The sequence below is a fragment of the Sparus aurata genome, chromosome 20, assembly GCF_900880675.1.
Source record: "Sparus aurata chromosome 20, fSpaAur1.1, whole genome shotgun sequence".
NCBI lineage: Eukaryota > Metazoa > Chordata > Actinopteri > Spariformes > Sparidae > Sparus > Sparus aurata.
Window position 1 is genome coordinate 25,686,424 of NC_044206.1, and position 16,281 is coordinate 25,702,704.

General features: G+C 43.0%; 1 protein-coding gene across 2 annotated transcripts in view; it reads left to right on the forward strand.

Annotated features, from left to right (window-relative positions):
- aatkb (apoptosis-associated tyrosine kinase b) overlaps positions 1–16,281 on the forward strand; it is a 48,928-nt gene that overhangs the window by 9,430 nt on the left and 23,217 nt on the right. For both annotated transcript variants that reach the window (XM_030400829.1, XM_030400830.1), the window contains exon 2: positions 14,829–14,962. In XM_030400829.1, the coding sequence (XP_030256689.1) occupies positions 14,829–14,962 (134 nt within the window). The remainder of the gene's footprint in view (positions 1–14,828; positions 14,963–16,281) is intronic.

Below are 16,281 nucleotides of genomic sequence, written 5' to 3' on the forward strand. Positions count from 1 at the left end.
TCATTTAATCTACAGTATATATGCATATATACATACAGACACTTTTTGTGACGCTGTCTGTGTGCACAAATCTATTTTTGTGTCTTGGCTTCAGCAAAAACTTTTGAAAAATATGTCATTGATTGCCCTCAAGACTTCACGTGTCATTAACATTAATCTACATGGGGAGAGATTGCTACTCAAAATAAGGAATTAACATTTTGTGGGGGAATGTTTTTCAGGCAATAACGGCAAATTAAATGTCATCTTGATAGTGTGAGGGGGGAGGGGACTGCGTGCTATCACTGCTCGCACTACCTACAGGCTGTAACTAGCAACTGAAGTGTGCAGTTGGATTTTTCTGGGTTTTTTTTTACTCTTAGGGAAGAAAAATACATTTTAGGTTCTTTTTATTTTTTTATTTATTTATTTATAGCTTTCCTGTTGGTCACCTGGCCAAAAGTCCAATATTTACTCCCTTAATATCTGTTTTTATTGAGAGAAAAAAATCAAATATATGACTGTCTCGCTGCTAAATGCCTCACCGTGTTCACCAGCTGGTCTTTTACTTTGGCTGTCTGGTGTTTGGTGCTGAGCAGGTAGCATACAGTGGATTTATCAAAGCTTTTTCACTGAAGACAGCAGCTGGTCGAGGCTTGGATTGAAGTTGATGAGAGCACTGAGAGGGAAGCGAAACAGTCAATTTGTAGGCTGTAAAAAAAACACAAAAACACAGTGCTGAAAGAAGACAAATTGCGCCATAGAGCAAACAAACATTTAATCCAATGTACTAAAAGGTACTTTTAACAGCTTATGAGAAAAGTCTCAGTTTAATACTAATGCTTCATTGTGACCTACATGAGCAATTAAGACCATCTTTTTATGGTGGAGAGCCGAGGCTGAATTGTGGAGTCTCGCAGCCTGAAGAAAGAAGCCGCTCGGTCCATACGGGCCACCAGAATCAACCAAAAATGAAAGTTCCTTGTAGGTATCTTTAATTAAGAAAGATTGATTAGTGCAGCTTTGTAGTTTTTTAGCCTGAGATTTGTTCTAGCGTTCACTAGGATGTAGCAGGACTCAATAAGGAGAATGGGTCCTCATGCGGGAGAGCATCTCACGTGCTACGACTCTGAACTAGTGAGCTCTGGCCCAGTTCAAACACTGGTTATAAAAACTGGTTATGTAAGAAACCAATTAGGCCCGCGAACAGTGAAGTTAGAAATAAATCCTTCATCGTGTGTATCCTTTCTGCTGTTACGCTCATAGGATATACATTTAGTCTGTTTGTACTGAGACAACCATGCGAGAGGCTTCATATAAGATTTAACATTTCTGCTCCGCCTGAGTCTGAATCCAGATCATCTCAGTTATATAAAGCACCTTCATCACGCGGTAGCTGTACAGATACTTGTTCCAATTCTGAACAGGTAGTACAAAATTTGGGTTTCATTTCCTGCTAAAAGCACTTCAAATACATAATGTTCCCGGCCATAAAGCCATTTCACATCCAGCAGCACATTTAAACGACGCAGAGCCTGATACACTAAAAGTGTCTCCATGGCAACCGTGTTGGAAACTGGTGCATAACAGGGGGGGGGGGCACTTTTGCGAGGGTCCGCTCGCTGTGATCACGCATAATCACGACAGACACATATCACAAACCTGGCCGGCATCTCCCATTAATACTTGAAAAGATGCTACGGTCTGTGAAGAGACGCTCCGCAGCTCCTCTGTGTTCTTCACACAGTGCTGGCCTTTTAAAGTGAAGTGAACTTGATTAGTTAAAAGCTGCTTTTATGTAAATGTCCAAGGTAAAATTGGGAAAATGCCACCGCATACGAGCAGATCCAGTAGGTCAGAATACGCAGAAGTCTGTCTTTTGCCAGCTGCAGTAATGACTGTCTTTAAAATCTTTGAAATTCAAATGAACTGACTTCATCCAGAATTGTAGTCGACTTCTGTCAGCGTCTCATTTTCCAGACGGGAAAAGCCTCAGCTCATTCATTTGTTATCGACTCGCGGTGGCCTCAGAGTCGTCTGAGCTTCCTTCTTTATTATTCTTTTATTATCATACATCAGCAAACAGTTCTTTTACTCTTTTTATTTATCTTCTTCCATTTTGTGCTATCACATATGGTAATGTTATTACATAGATATTAAATAGTCAAAACTCGCTGTTTTCATTTTTTTAGGGAGTGGATCAGTTTCCTGCTGCAAAGAGACACTGATCACAGTAAACAAGGTTCTGTTGTGTTAGAGACGCTCGATAGGAACAATCAGGACGAAGAACATGGAGCTGCTTATGTGCGAGTGTCGCTCTAAGTCAGATATCAGATATGTTTTATGGTAATGTGGGTTTGCTGCTACAACAGCACTCGGTCGGCTTGCAGTGGCGACTTTTAGCTGATGTTTAGTTTTGTGAATTTGTCACCGACATTACTGAGTCACGTTTTCTTACTTTTCCCCACATGTGCTGTTGTTACACAAAGTATAGCATGTCACAGCTAAACATTTATCACAAATATACAGTTATTATTCATGCATTCATCAGATTTATGTTTATGTTTATATTATATTTTTTTTAAACCAACTCCTGAGGGGAGAATCTGGCTCTTCACCTGCTAAATGCTCCACTATGTTCACCAGCTAGTCTCTAATGTGCTGATAATGTGAATAACAATAGTTAATACCTGGGATTTGTAATTATAAATGTAGCCTTTATACAACATAAGTAATGTATGGTGACATAGTCTCATAATTACATAATGTTTCCTTATTTCAGCCGTAACCTTTGAGCTTTATCATGAATACCATGTAAACTTGCTGCACGTTAACGCTAATTATGTGTGTGTTTTACCTCTGCATGTTGAGTGTGTCCTAATGAGCTGCACTCGGATGCTCCTGTGAGGTGTGTGTGTGTGTGTGTGTGTGTGTGTGTGTGTGTGTGTGTGTGTGTGTGTGTGGCCCTGCATGGCATCTGTGAACGATGTCACATCTGAGCGCGTGCAGACAGCGCCAGCGGGGACGGAGGGCAGGAAGAAGAGATTCATTCTGCTCCAGTGGCCTTTCTCCCTTCCTTCTGTGTGAGAGCCATCCACATGCAGACAGACAGGGACGGCAGGAGAAAGAGAAGCAGCAAAAGAAAGCGTAGAAAAAGAAACAGGTAACAGTTTTTGAAATGTGCAGACAGCTCCCCCGGGGGAAAAAAGTGAGGAGAAAGGAAGGAAAGAGAGATTTAGGACATAGACGGAGGACTGGAGGCGCTAATAAACATGGTGGAATAAGTGAAACCATGCTCCACAGTCTGTGGTGTGTTTATATTTTCTCTGCTTCATTGATTCTCCCCGACTGAGATGATTCATCCACATCAGAACCACAAACAGTGGGACGTGTTCATGCTCTGCTCTCATGCTCTCTGAGGTTCACTCAGGTGAAACATTTAATGTTCCTGCGTGCTTCCGATTTTCCTGTGTGTCCTCCTGCAATTTGTCAGACGTTTCTTTTCACTTTACAGGAGCCTGCGCATGCATACAGGATGGCTCTACATCTACATGGAGGATTATTTTGTTTTAATGCTTCACTGGTCGCAGTGAAGCTGTGCCACACGTGAGCTGCACGCTCCAGAGACCCATAATCCCTTGCTTCTGTGCTGCTCTCTGCACTACAAGAACTTGATAAATGCCAGGCTTTCACTACGTGTCACTCTGAATAATAATATCCAGTTAACATCCTGACAAACACTCAACACATTGAGTCAGTTCACTGAATATTTATTTAATGACAGGTTCAAGATCTAAATGATTCATGTGTGTGTATATGTCCTTTTTTTCCCACACCGGCAAATCTGATGATAATTATAGGCCCAATACAAAATGGAAAGGAAATCGTGGATTAGTACCAAGAATGTGTTTTATAAATGTCACAGAAGCACTAAATTCATAATGTGATTTATGAACAATTCTTATTATTTAATAATGACCGTAATATAGATTATACCTGCTCAGCATCAGCATGTTTATTGTCATTGAGAGCACTTTAGCATGCTGATATATGCATTAAAGAATGACTGTAGCCTCTTAGTCTTAATTTATTATTAACATTTAATTCAATGAATCAAACCTTCAGTACAGCTAGACGATTCATGTTTTTTCTCAGGAGCTGGTGGAGACCAAATCTGAGTTAAATGGAGAGTAAATACTGGACTTACATAAACCTGTGGGCTGAAAATTTTGTCCTGTGCTGATTGGATGTGTCAGTAGTTGGTCAGAAATATATTTCAGCTTGTGGTGGTTATTTTTAAAGTTTCCATGAGGACCGAAAAGAAAAAGATGGTTCCTTCCCTCTGATCTCCGGCTCAGGTTCTGCCTCAGCTGTGGACAGATAGCTTTACTAGTTAATAACTAGCAGCCTCCCAGTGAACACCTCTGGACCAAAGGAGGCCAGTTACAGTACTGAGGTGATTTTCCTGATGGACAGGTGCTGGTAGCTTTGGTGCAAAATGTTGCTGCCTTGATGTAGTTAGCTCGATTAGCCGTGCAGTTAGCGAAGTTAGCGATCCTGTTTGTCTCCGCTGCGAGGTGACAGGAGCTAAACCAGTTAACAAAACTACCTCGGTACTATATTTCCAGTCATCAAGCTGGCCTCCATCTTCTGAGGCTGCGTTGTTCCACACCAGTCTGTCAGTGTTGAAGTCTAGCTGCTTATCTGGGGAGAGTCAACTCACCGCTAGCTCCATAGCAGGGAGTGTAACGATCGTTCAGCACTACTGGCTGCTGTAAACCCCAATCAATATCTGCTATCCATAGCTACCTGTCTTTACAGGAAATGGTAACTATGCTGAAACAAATCCACATGAAAGTTAAACTAATAATCAGTTTCTCATTATTTGTATTTTTTAAATTATCATACCAAGTAGCAGTTTGAGTAATAAATCTTGCATTAGTTTGTGATAATCTAATATTTACCTGAATTAACAAAACATCCTAAACTGAGGAGGCTTAGTTCAATGTTTGTCCATGAATGTCACAGAGACAAATTCTCCAAAACATTTAAATCATCATATTTAGAGCACATTTACATTGATTCTGACATCCAGCGCAGCCACTTGATCTCCCCTCACCTCCACCTCCTCTCCTCACAGCGGGCCGCCTGTTTCTCCTCTCTGTGACAAAGCAAACCCACAGAGAACAACACAACCGCTGTTAATCCCCACGCACAGCGAAAGCACTGAGCTGTTTTCAGTACAAGAAAAAAACCCACGCAAGCGCATGCAGAAAATCCCAGCATCCCCCAGGGACGCCGGTGATGTCACATTAAGATGCAGCGAAAAGAGCAGGGAAGATGAAGCAAACAAAGGAGTGACATTCATATTTGTTGTGCTGGGAGGTCAGTGGGAGGGATGTTAGCCGCACCGCTGGTTCTCTCAGTGTTGTGACCTTTAACAGATCACACACACATGTAACCATACACACACACACACACACACACACACACACACACACACACACACACACACACACACACACACACTCACACACACACACACACATACTTTAAGCTGAATGCCACAGCTGGTAGGTGAGTGGGTGAGTAAGAACCGTTTATCTCTCTCACTATGGATCCTCTTTAAGTGTTTTAGATGCTGAGATCTGAATGGATCAGGTGGAAAAGTCACTGAGCAATGACGAACTTAAGTCTTAAAGGTCCGATAAGTAGAATTAAGAGTGGATCTATTGACAGTTTTTAATTATTATGTTTCCATTAGTTTATAATCAACTGAAACTAAGAATCGATGCAGGTCCTCTTTAACAAAGTCTGCCTTATTTCAGCACCATGTTTCTGCAGTAGCTCCAACCAACAAACAGGTTTTTTTTTATTTGTATTTTTAGCAGCCGCTGTAGGGAACGGTGTGATGGTGTGTGTTCGCCCCCGGATGGAAAAAAGGAGGGTAGGAATAAAACCAAAGACAGACAGAATGAGGATAGTAAAAAAGAGGATTGAAAAGAGAGAAATTGAAATAAAATAGGGAGAGAGAAAGAAGGAAAAGAAAGGAAATATCAGATATTGAATGTTAAATCTGTGTCTAGAAACTCCAACCATCAGATAACTGTAGCGGAGGGATTGTTGACTGACAGTACTCGAGTAAATATATTTAGCTGTGCTCCACTTCTGGAAGTCCTGCTGATATGCCCGTCAGGTCCTCCGGGGAGCTGTGTGCTGAATAAACCCGGCGAGGTTGAGGTGTTTCTGGCCATTGTGTCTTCTGGGGAGGGAAGTGAGAGCCTCAGGTGGGAGCTGCAGGGAAACAGACAGATGAGGCTCCACTCAGCATACTGAAGTGTAGAGAATATCAGGCACACAACACGTCCACGCACTTGTTCACACTGAAATAAACACACTCCTGACAGAAGTGCAGACGCAGGTGATCCGCAGAACTCCTCTCTTATTTGTACGAGGTTGCTGAACAGAGATGATATGGCCGCTCCGGGGGAGATGTGTTTCATGGTTAGTTGCTCCGAGTTACAGCTTCCTGTGTAATTAGGTTACAGTACGTAGGCTGCCTGCTTATATGGAAGGAAGGTAGACCCGACTCCCACATGATAGGAATAGCTAATCCTTCAAATCCTTTGTGTGACAGGTTCAATCACTATAATGTCTTAATGTTCTGTAACTCCGCTGGATGATCTTGCATTGTGCAGCAGGATGAATGACACTGAAAGGTTTTGGGAGGGGAAGTGAAGGGTGTCGAATTCCAACACAGGAAGCTGTGACGTGTTCGGGATGCACAGAGGTGCACATGGCAGCACGTCTTACTAAAAATACATTGGATCGGATCATTTACATTATTGGATAATCTACTTTTTAAGGCCCCCCAGCACTCAGACATTAAAGCATACAAGATAAACAATCTTACATAATTTCCACATTAAATTCCCTCTCAAATATGCACATTTTATGCACATCTGCACGCCTCTTAAAATTAGATTTTCAACATGCACGGAGAAAATGTACACTTTGAGTTATAAATATAAAAAAATGTCAAACTGCAAATATGTCATTCTACACAGTGACGCTCGAACATTCCAGTGTAGGAACAAACAAACCAGTTTGGACGTGGAGGTGGACACTCTATCTCATCTGTGGTGATTTCCTGTGTTCCCTGAATCTCAACAACTCCTCAACAATGGCTCTGAAATGTGGGTTGTGTATGTAGGTGGAAAATGATGGTGTAGTGTGTGTGTGTGTGTGTGTATGAGAGCAAATCCAGCATCGCAAAACAGCACTTAAATGTTGCATTACATTCAGTTCTGCTTCTGTTTTCTCCTCTGCATATAAATACTGCATCCAATAATCCTGCTGTGCTATTTAGAGGAGAAACACCTCACAAACTCTGCGTGGAGCTCATAACTAAGCTTACAAAACCAGCTTCTTTAATAACACTGCAGATTCTCCACAAGGGAGAGTTATTCAGCCGTTGCCTCCTTGTTTTTTACCGAAAAAAAATGCACAAATACCTAAATACGAGCGGGAGCAAGAGTGTAGGAGGTTAATATCCTCTCTGGTGACGGGGGCAAGTTGTTCTTTGTCTTGGCACGGCGCCGGTGAGCGTTAGGAGGGCATTTGAATTAGTCTCAACAGGCTTTGGGGGGGAAGCAGTCGCCATGGAAACCGGGTGAGTTTTTTACAGCCTGTTCTTGAGTCAGAAGCGTCGGCAGCTGTCCGCTAACATTTGGTCGTGTTTACATTCAGATCCCCGATGAGAAACAAAAAAAAATGCATCAACTGTCTGTCTGTCTGTCTGTCTGTCTGTCTGAAGAAACGACCAGCAGGATGATCTCTGCGTCATACATGTGTGGTGCAGCAGATGTACAGCAGATTGGTCCCTAACACAGATCGTCCATGACCAGATCATCAGCTTCATGCGGTTCACATGTGTTTGGCCCATATGGGCTTGTTTAACCATCTCTAACCCTCCCTCCGCCCATCTGTTTCCCCCCACGTCATCATCATCATCTTCTACCTCTCCTCTGTTGTTGTTGCTTTTTCTAACTGATGAGTCTTCCTGTCGTCATCCTCTCTCTCTCTCTCTCGCTCTCTCTCTGTCTCTCCCTCTCTCTCTCTTTCTCTCTCTCTGTCTCTCTATCTCTCTCTCTGTCTCTCTATCTCTCTCTTTCGGTCAGAGCCTGGTAGAAGCATGGTGTCAGCAGTACTGTAGCAGAGGACGGAGTGGGGGAACAATCATTTATTTTACCACCGCCAGCAATTTTGATACGTTGTCTCAGTTGGCTGTGAGCGAAGACGCTTTGTCTCTGTCACCGCTTTGGCACGCAGACACACTCCTGCATATCTCACAGTGAGAAGCATCTATTGATTGTTACTCCTGACCCTAATCGCAGCTCGCTCCAGCAGAGTCTGAGGTCACAATTGTGATCTCGAAGTTAAACGGGTGTAATGTGCATTGAATTAATAATTTTATGGCGTAAGAGAAACCCCACATGTACGCTCCTCAATCTGCTCTTACATCTTTTATGACATAATTCATTTCTACTTAAATGTCCTGTCTCCCAATTAAGCTGACTAAATTTCTGATTTTTAGAGGACTGTGAGCTTTTATTGAAAGATTATTAACACATTTACATTTTGAAAGGGACATTCATCATGATTTGGTTGTAATTTGTTTACCAACTTACGATTAAGACATGGCATCTTTCCTTTCCGAGCATAGATCCAGGTTTAGTTCTGCACTATTATTGAGGACTTTATGCATAAATTCATTTTCAAAAATAGCAGAAGACGCTTAACCTCAGTTTGGTGTAAAATGCCAGAATCTGCACATGTGGCAAGTTTAGTCCATTTATTTCTTTTCCCATTATGTTATGGATTAAAAGTGTGTTTTGTGGTTGTTATAAAGACCCAAAAAGAGCTTTGATGTTGTAAAGAAATGACCAAATAACCTAATTCCAAATGACACTTTAACATGCACACATATCAGGTTGTGCAGCATCGCTCAGTCCTCTCAGCAGGCTGTTATTTTGCTGTGCGTCGGTGGCTGTCGGTCGCACACATCACTCACCTGGCTGTTGGCGCTCTGACACCTGCCTCTCAGCATTATCCTGAGAGCTGAAAATGTTACAGCTGAGCCTGATGCAGCATGCAGGGGAGATCCTCAAATTCACGGTCATACTGTGAATATATTTGGCAGAGATCACATGCATATTTTTTTTACAGGGATTTAGCATGATTCATAAAGATTATCAGTTTGGGAATGCCTGGTGGAATTCAAGAAATACATGCAGAATGGTTCAGTTAGAATAAATGAGGCTAACAGTAAGAGAGAGGGTTGATATATGTGATGTGACCTTTACAAGATGCTTTTGGTCACATGGATCATGATTGCTGATATTTAAACCAGAACTTGAGAGGAGACTGCTCAAGAAACAGGAGCCCAATTATTTCCCGATAGGTGGTCATGGTCATCTTGTTGTAATTAATATCATTATCTCTGACCTCGTCTCTCTCTGCGTCTTTCATCCTTAATTGGGATCACAGAGTAGGCTCTCTGCCCTGGCCAGTGTCCAGCCCTTCAGGTGCTTTCACCTTTGTCTCCGATGAGCTTTAGATAATTTAGCTGTAGCACGGGGACAGTAACCAGGGCCGATGATAAGTGAAAGGTGTCAGCAGTCCCCTGGATGCACTTCCTGTTCCCCTGAGCTGGATGTGAGCAGCGGGCACAGGAAGAGATCCGAGGCGGCGCTGTAACTCTCCTGGCTTCGACAGGAAGGTGTGAGTCTTCTGGATCACAGCTGCAGCATAAAACTGGGCATTCCTCACTCTGTAGTGGACCGATGGCATATATGAATGAAGCTGAAATATCAATAGTTACACACTAATCACTGATAGCCGAAACAGAAATAAAGCAGTTGTTTTTATGCAGTTAACAGCTGCTCAGGTAATGTCACAATGCTATGCCACATTTGGGCTGATAGTGAGGACATTCTGCTGACAGGGTTAAGAGTCTGGACTCTTCTCAGTCTGTCAGCTCTGATTTAAATGTCCCACGCTTTAGTCTCTGTGACAAGCGAAGGCATTGTGACTCCTACCTTAACTGTACTGCTGGGGCGCAGTTCAGACAGCTTAGTTACTTATTGTTTGCACTGACAGGCGTGGAAGAAAATACAGACCCACAGCCTGTCAGGGACAGAAACAGCTGAGCTAGCGCTATAGCTACAAGCTATTGCTTTCCTGTAGGTCTCAGGTCTGTGTGAGTGTACATCTGATATCCAACTGGGTCCAAGTGGACTCACGTTTGATAACATGTGTCCTAATCATGGCAGGACAGAACTTACATGGACTCTTCTGTAGTTATGTGTTGCTACTCTTTTTAACTGCAGCTGGTCATGAATTCCTGTTTGGCTCCACCACATTTTGGATCCTCCCATCAGTTTTCCGGAGGTTATATCTGTGTCTTTGGATCAGGAACAAAGTTTTGTCGACCTGTAGCACATTGTAGTGTTCCCTCAGGACCCCGACACACAAAACCAATGGTCACTAATTTCTGCCTTTGTCGACGACTTATTGGCCGACTGAGCTTGGAAACCATCTGATCAGCCGTTCTCAGTGCTTCAGTCTGTTGCTGTAAAAGCCTCTATTTCATCTGTTAATTGTGGTTTGAATTCACTCTAATGTCTGTAAGCTAAATATGATTAGCTCAGCATTGAAATTGAAAGTGAGGGGCGCCTCTAGTTACATTACATCTCAAATCTTTGATCAGGACACAAAATTAAATGTCAAAACAACCATTTGTGTTTTTGTGTAGAGTTGCATGCTGGGACTATTTCTTGGACTGGTGGAGTCAGTTCTTGGAATCTTGTTGTCAATATGAGGTTGCCAGGCAACCAGTGGATGCTAACTTAAGCTAAGCTAATTGCCTGTTGATTCTTGCTCCGTATTCAGTGTACAGATGTGAGCGTGGTGTTGATCCTCTCTTCTTACTTCAGGCAAGAATGCTGTTGTTTTTTTTTGTTTTTTCTCCAAATTGTCAAACTTTTCTTGCAGGTCTCCTACTGAGTGCATCTACTGTAACTGTTGTAGCTATTGTAGTCTCATTCAACCTACAGGCCAAGCAGTATTCTAAGTTCACAGGCTGTGGTGATGTTGACTATTGTACTGCTGAAGGTTTATTGATTCAAATCTGGAAATCAGGGTGAAGCTGGCAGTCAGTGTTCACAGATGCTGCAGCAGCTCTATCTCTGTAGAGGCAGACCAAACACGTGAGCTTGTCAGATAGACTCAGCTTTTACTCGACACTCTGCAGTTTCTGCTTCTGTCTGCCCTCGGTTAGACTTCGAGCTGCTGCTCTTCAACTTGCTGACTTTCTGTGTTGAGTGCTGAAGAGATTCTCCTGGGGGAGACGCTGCAGAGTACACAGCTCTTCAACCTCCTCTTCTCGCTCAGATCCTTTCTTCTCTGCTCTCGTCTCCTCATGCCTGCTCCCTTTTCATCATTTAGTCATCAGGATGTGCTTCAGCTCTCTGCCTCGGGAGGCTAAAAATGGCTACCACCTCTGAGCTGAGAGCTATTCGGTATCCAAGCTGCTAGCATCGAGTAGTAAGAGGAGAGAAAAAATGCAGAAGCCCAGAAATTCCATCCACCCTCCTGTTTTTCACTCTAAATTGGGTCTTTGTGTTTTGTGCTTTTGAGTGTACTTAATGAAGCTCTCAGGAGGAGAACTGTCCCCGTGAACTGAATGACCTTTTAAAGGGAAACATTTGTCTCTTTAGATCTGGGCTCATTACGGCTAACAAGAGGGAGAATCCTCTCTATTTCATTAAGATTAGCAGTCGATGGCATTGATTTTTACACAGCGAGGGAAGAAAACACAACAAGGTTTCGTGTGATTGTGGCGGAGTCCAACCCACCTCAGCTAGTCACAAAGACGATATTATTGCCTCCTAAATAATAATATTGTGCAATTGCTGACTTGCCAATTCAGACTTGTGTGGCAGCTTCACATTGCAGCAGCAATATATTTAAATGATCTTTTTCTTTCCATCCCGTCTCTCTTCCTTTTGCCCACTTACTACAACTGCTGCACTAAGCTGTTTCCTGCACCTGTCGACACTAAGAACTCCCTGGGTGCTCCCCTGGAAAAAGCTCAGGCATAAGATTAGATTTTATTTCCCTTCTTTCTTCAGATTTCTCTTGTTCTCCAGCACCGACTCTCTCCTCACCGACTCACTGACTCTCAGGTGGAGACAGAAAACAATCTGATGTATGGTTCTACTTGTTAGTGAGATCAGTTCAGTGTTGGATTATATCTTATTATTGTATGATTTAGAAATGTAAGCAGCTTGATCAGTTACACACAGATTCGTACCCGTTGTCATTGACTCAGGACAACATTTACAGTCATGTTGATGGTTTCTGATGTGAGGGTACTGAAGGATCCGGGTGTGGCAGTCATAGAGTTTTGCATCTGCTCATAATAATAATGTACACGTGCCTCGGCTGGGCTTCGGCGCTCTGTTTTCATCTCGACTGCATGTGGACCTGAGTGCGCTCGTCAAATATTAATCCCGAGCTGCATCTCCAGTCACACTCTCTCACTTGTGCTGCGGGCAGAGATGGGATTTGTTCACGAGGGATATTTAAATAAACCACAACAGAGTCGGAATATGTCTCACCTCTCTGTAATCGCCCCCCTGACAAATGAAGTAATTAAATCTGATTCGTCTTGTACAGCCTTTCAGAGCACTAAATAGTTATTGGCTGATTTAGCAAGCTGGCTTTTCCCACCTCTTCCTCCCACTCTGCTTCATGTGGCATCTTATTGCAGTTTTTTTATGGACACTGTTTCTGGACCGCTGGTTTTATTTAGCCCCATTCGAGTGTAACACTCAGTGAAATTCAAACAAGGACTCTATGTTCCACAAACCCTGGGCTGGCCAGCTAATCCTGTATTTAACTGTTAAATTTGCATGTTTTTTTTTAATATTCTCCTCTCTTCCTACACTCTGCCAGAAGGCCTCCTGAACAACAGTGTTTGCACTCTGTCCAATTATACTAAGAGCCTAATACTCAGTCCGAGCCAGTCGCAAAGCTTTCAGAGGATCAGCACAAACTGGCAGCAGAACTGACTCTCAGTGCTCTGTTTATAATGTATATGTGTGTGTGTGTGTGTGTGTGTGTGTGTGTGTGTGTGTGTGCAGAGCTGGGTGGCACAGTTGTTGGCAGGAATGAGGGTGAGAGATTTACAGCTGAAGGCAATCCTGCATGGCTGTCCATCCGTCCAATCTGTTACCGTGGTAACCGTAGCATTTCGGAAGCTGCAGCAAAACGAGAAAAAATAAATCATCCACTGCTCCAAAAAATGCCCCCCCCCCCCATCTCTTAAAATTGGGAACAAGATATTATTTACAAGATTGGGGCGGCATGCAAACTCAAACCATCAAAGTCTGAAAAATCGGCGTCACTGATACAGAATGAGGCTCCGAACAGAAGAACGGGAGCGAAGCAGAGCCGGAGGAAATTCAGTCACTCGGTGGAGAAATCCACACTGTTGAGCTCCAGAGGCAGAAGTAGAGTGTGTAAACACTGTAAGTAAACTACATGAATATTTTAGTGTTATTATAATTGCACAACACTTTTAATTAAAGCTCCCAAATTCTCGTTTTGCAGATAAAGCATACTGAATTTAAAAAACAATGCATTTAGGACACATGGGAGGTGTTTATCATATCCCTCAACACATGTGGTACTGAAGTGCCCCTCAGGGTGTCTTCACTACTGTATATTACTATTCGTCTGTATTACAGAGAGTTCAACACAGGCGCCAAAGTAAATGCAAGTGCACCTTTCTGCAAAGCACACTTGGGATACTGTGCTTCTGCTCTGGTTAGGTTTAGACACAACAACCACCTGGTGAGGGGGTAAGGAACACATCACATGTATAAATATACCAAAGGAAACCTTGAGGGGCAGGTTGGGGTTAGATGGCTGGTTATATGTTGCACAGCTGTGTGGCTGAAAACAGTAATTGCGACATCCAAATTACGACTCCAGTCGGAGAGATTGTGTTGCTGCATGTCAGCCTCTTTGCTTTCTCTTTGTGTTTCCTATCTGTATTCTCTCTTCTGTTGTTGAGAAATGGGGTCAGAAATGCTTAAAGGAGAGCAAACAGACACTCACCGCTATATTTATAATCTTTTCTGGTTGTTTACTTGGTGGTTATTTGTCACTCACTGTGAGAATCTGATACTGGATTTGATATTCCTCTGAAAGAAACTTTTGAACCTCTGAACCCGTATAGTGACATATAACTGAGATGTTTGACCTGGTGAAAGACATGACCAACAGGGTCATTTAAAAAAAACACAGAATCTGAGTGCGAATCGCTTTTTATTAAAAAGATTAGTGCAAAAGATAAGCCTGTGCTTCCAGGTGAAGGTGATAAATCAATGTGCATTTTTAGCCGGCTTCTCCGAGCCGAGCAGAGGTGTAATGGTGCTGTTGTTGTTGTGTGCCGGATGGATCCTACAGGGCTATAATGTTTCAGAGCATTTCATTTTGAGCAAAAACAGGATGGGAGGCTATAAATCAAGCAATGTGAACTTCCCCAAATGGAAATAGAATCACCTGAGAAAACAGTGAGTTCATGAGTTTCTGTATAATACATTTAAAATGATGAAATGAAAAAGTCGACTTGTGTTTCGGTGTAATTTGCGTTCCTCTTTTTCATTGTTGTAACCTAATTTCTCTTGTCGCACATGCTTTGATATGCATTCGATCACTTTACTGTCGATGCCTCAGCTAATATTCTGACTGTCTGTTACTCCGGATGTGTCCTGCAGATGGCGCTCCGCTGAGTGATCTGTCCTGGTCGTCGTCCCTGGCTGTGGTGGCCATCTCCTTCTCCGGCCTCTTCACCTTCGCCTTCCTCATGCTGGCGTGCCTCTGCTGCAAGAAGGGCAAAACCGGCTTCAAGGTGGGCAGATCGCCGCTTCACATCAACTTTCACGTGAAACATTAAAAAAACAACATGAGGCATGAAGACAAACTGACCCATCTCTGCACCCTCACACACACACACACACACACACACACACTCATTAAATCATATGAAGTTTTAATGAAGTCAGGCATGGAGATGTGCATTCAGCCTGCCTTTGCCCATGAGTGTTGCTGCAAATGGATGTAACGAGAAGAAACATTCATCGCAGGCTCGGTTTAGATGTCCATTATATTCAGTGCACAAGGTCTCCAGCCATTTATACTTAGAAAAGGTTGATGGGCAGTAGATGGATAAGCAGACAAAGCTGGGAGAGGCTGTGTTTACGGTGTGGCGGGAGGCCTGCAGCTCTTCAGGACCATCTTGTGTCGTTGATTTAGACTCCATTTCTGAGCAGTGTGTTGAAATGGGTCACGGCACCGCAGAAAATAGGCCATGGAGGATGTGAGTGTGTGTGTGTGAGTGTGTGTGTGTATGTGTGTGTGTGTGAGTGTGAGTGTACATCGAGGGAATGGTGGGACTGAGCATACGACTGTGAAAATGATTAAATATGTGTCTATGTAACTTTCCGTCACTGTACACAAACATTTCTCTTAACACTCAGTGTTTTTCACCGGATCTCACTCTGTGTAATCTCGAGGCTTTAACGTCTTGAACGCTCCCTTCTCATTAATCAGCCGGCAGCCAATTTCTTCCCGCCTTCTAACGGCTCATTGCCTTGTTTTTTTCACCATCAGCAGCTGTTGAATAGTCCGAGGGATGTGGTTTAGCGTACGTTCACTGCACCTTTACATCACGGCCTTCCTCAGTCAGAAAGAATGTTTATCACATCGCGCAAGTGCTTGTGCACAATTCATCCGTTGCCTACAGAATTCAAAAAATGGAGATTATAAAATCTCTTCATAGCACGAATAGTAGTCGAAATCTCGGATGGGTCTCTGCCATTAACACTTTTGGCCTTGTTTGGTTGAGCTGAACGCACCAAGGAGCGTCCTTCTCCTCCTCAAGGAGAGCAACAAGCATGTGTTGTGATACTCGACTACTTTCTGTGTAGTAGACCAGAGAGAAAGTATTTTCTATTCTAATTGAATCTCTTTAGTTTCTCTCATGTGTCCTCACTTCTATGCCTGCCAATTTCCACTGTAGTCTACCTATTTTTAACCCCTTTCTCCCGCTGTGCTCCTAATTCACCCAGTTTGCAGTTGAAAATGAATTGACTTCCAGGACTTCCTGGAAATAATCACTCCTCAGCGTCACCAAGTAAGCAGAGCTTTGTTAGCAGCAATTCGTCGATA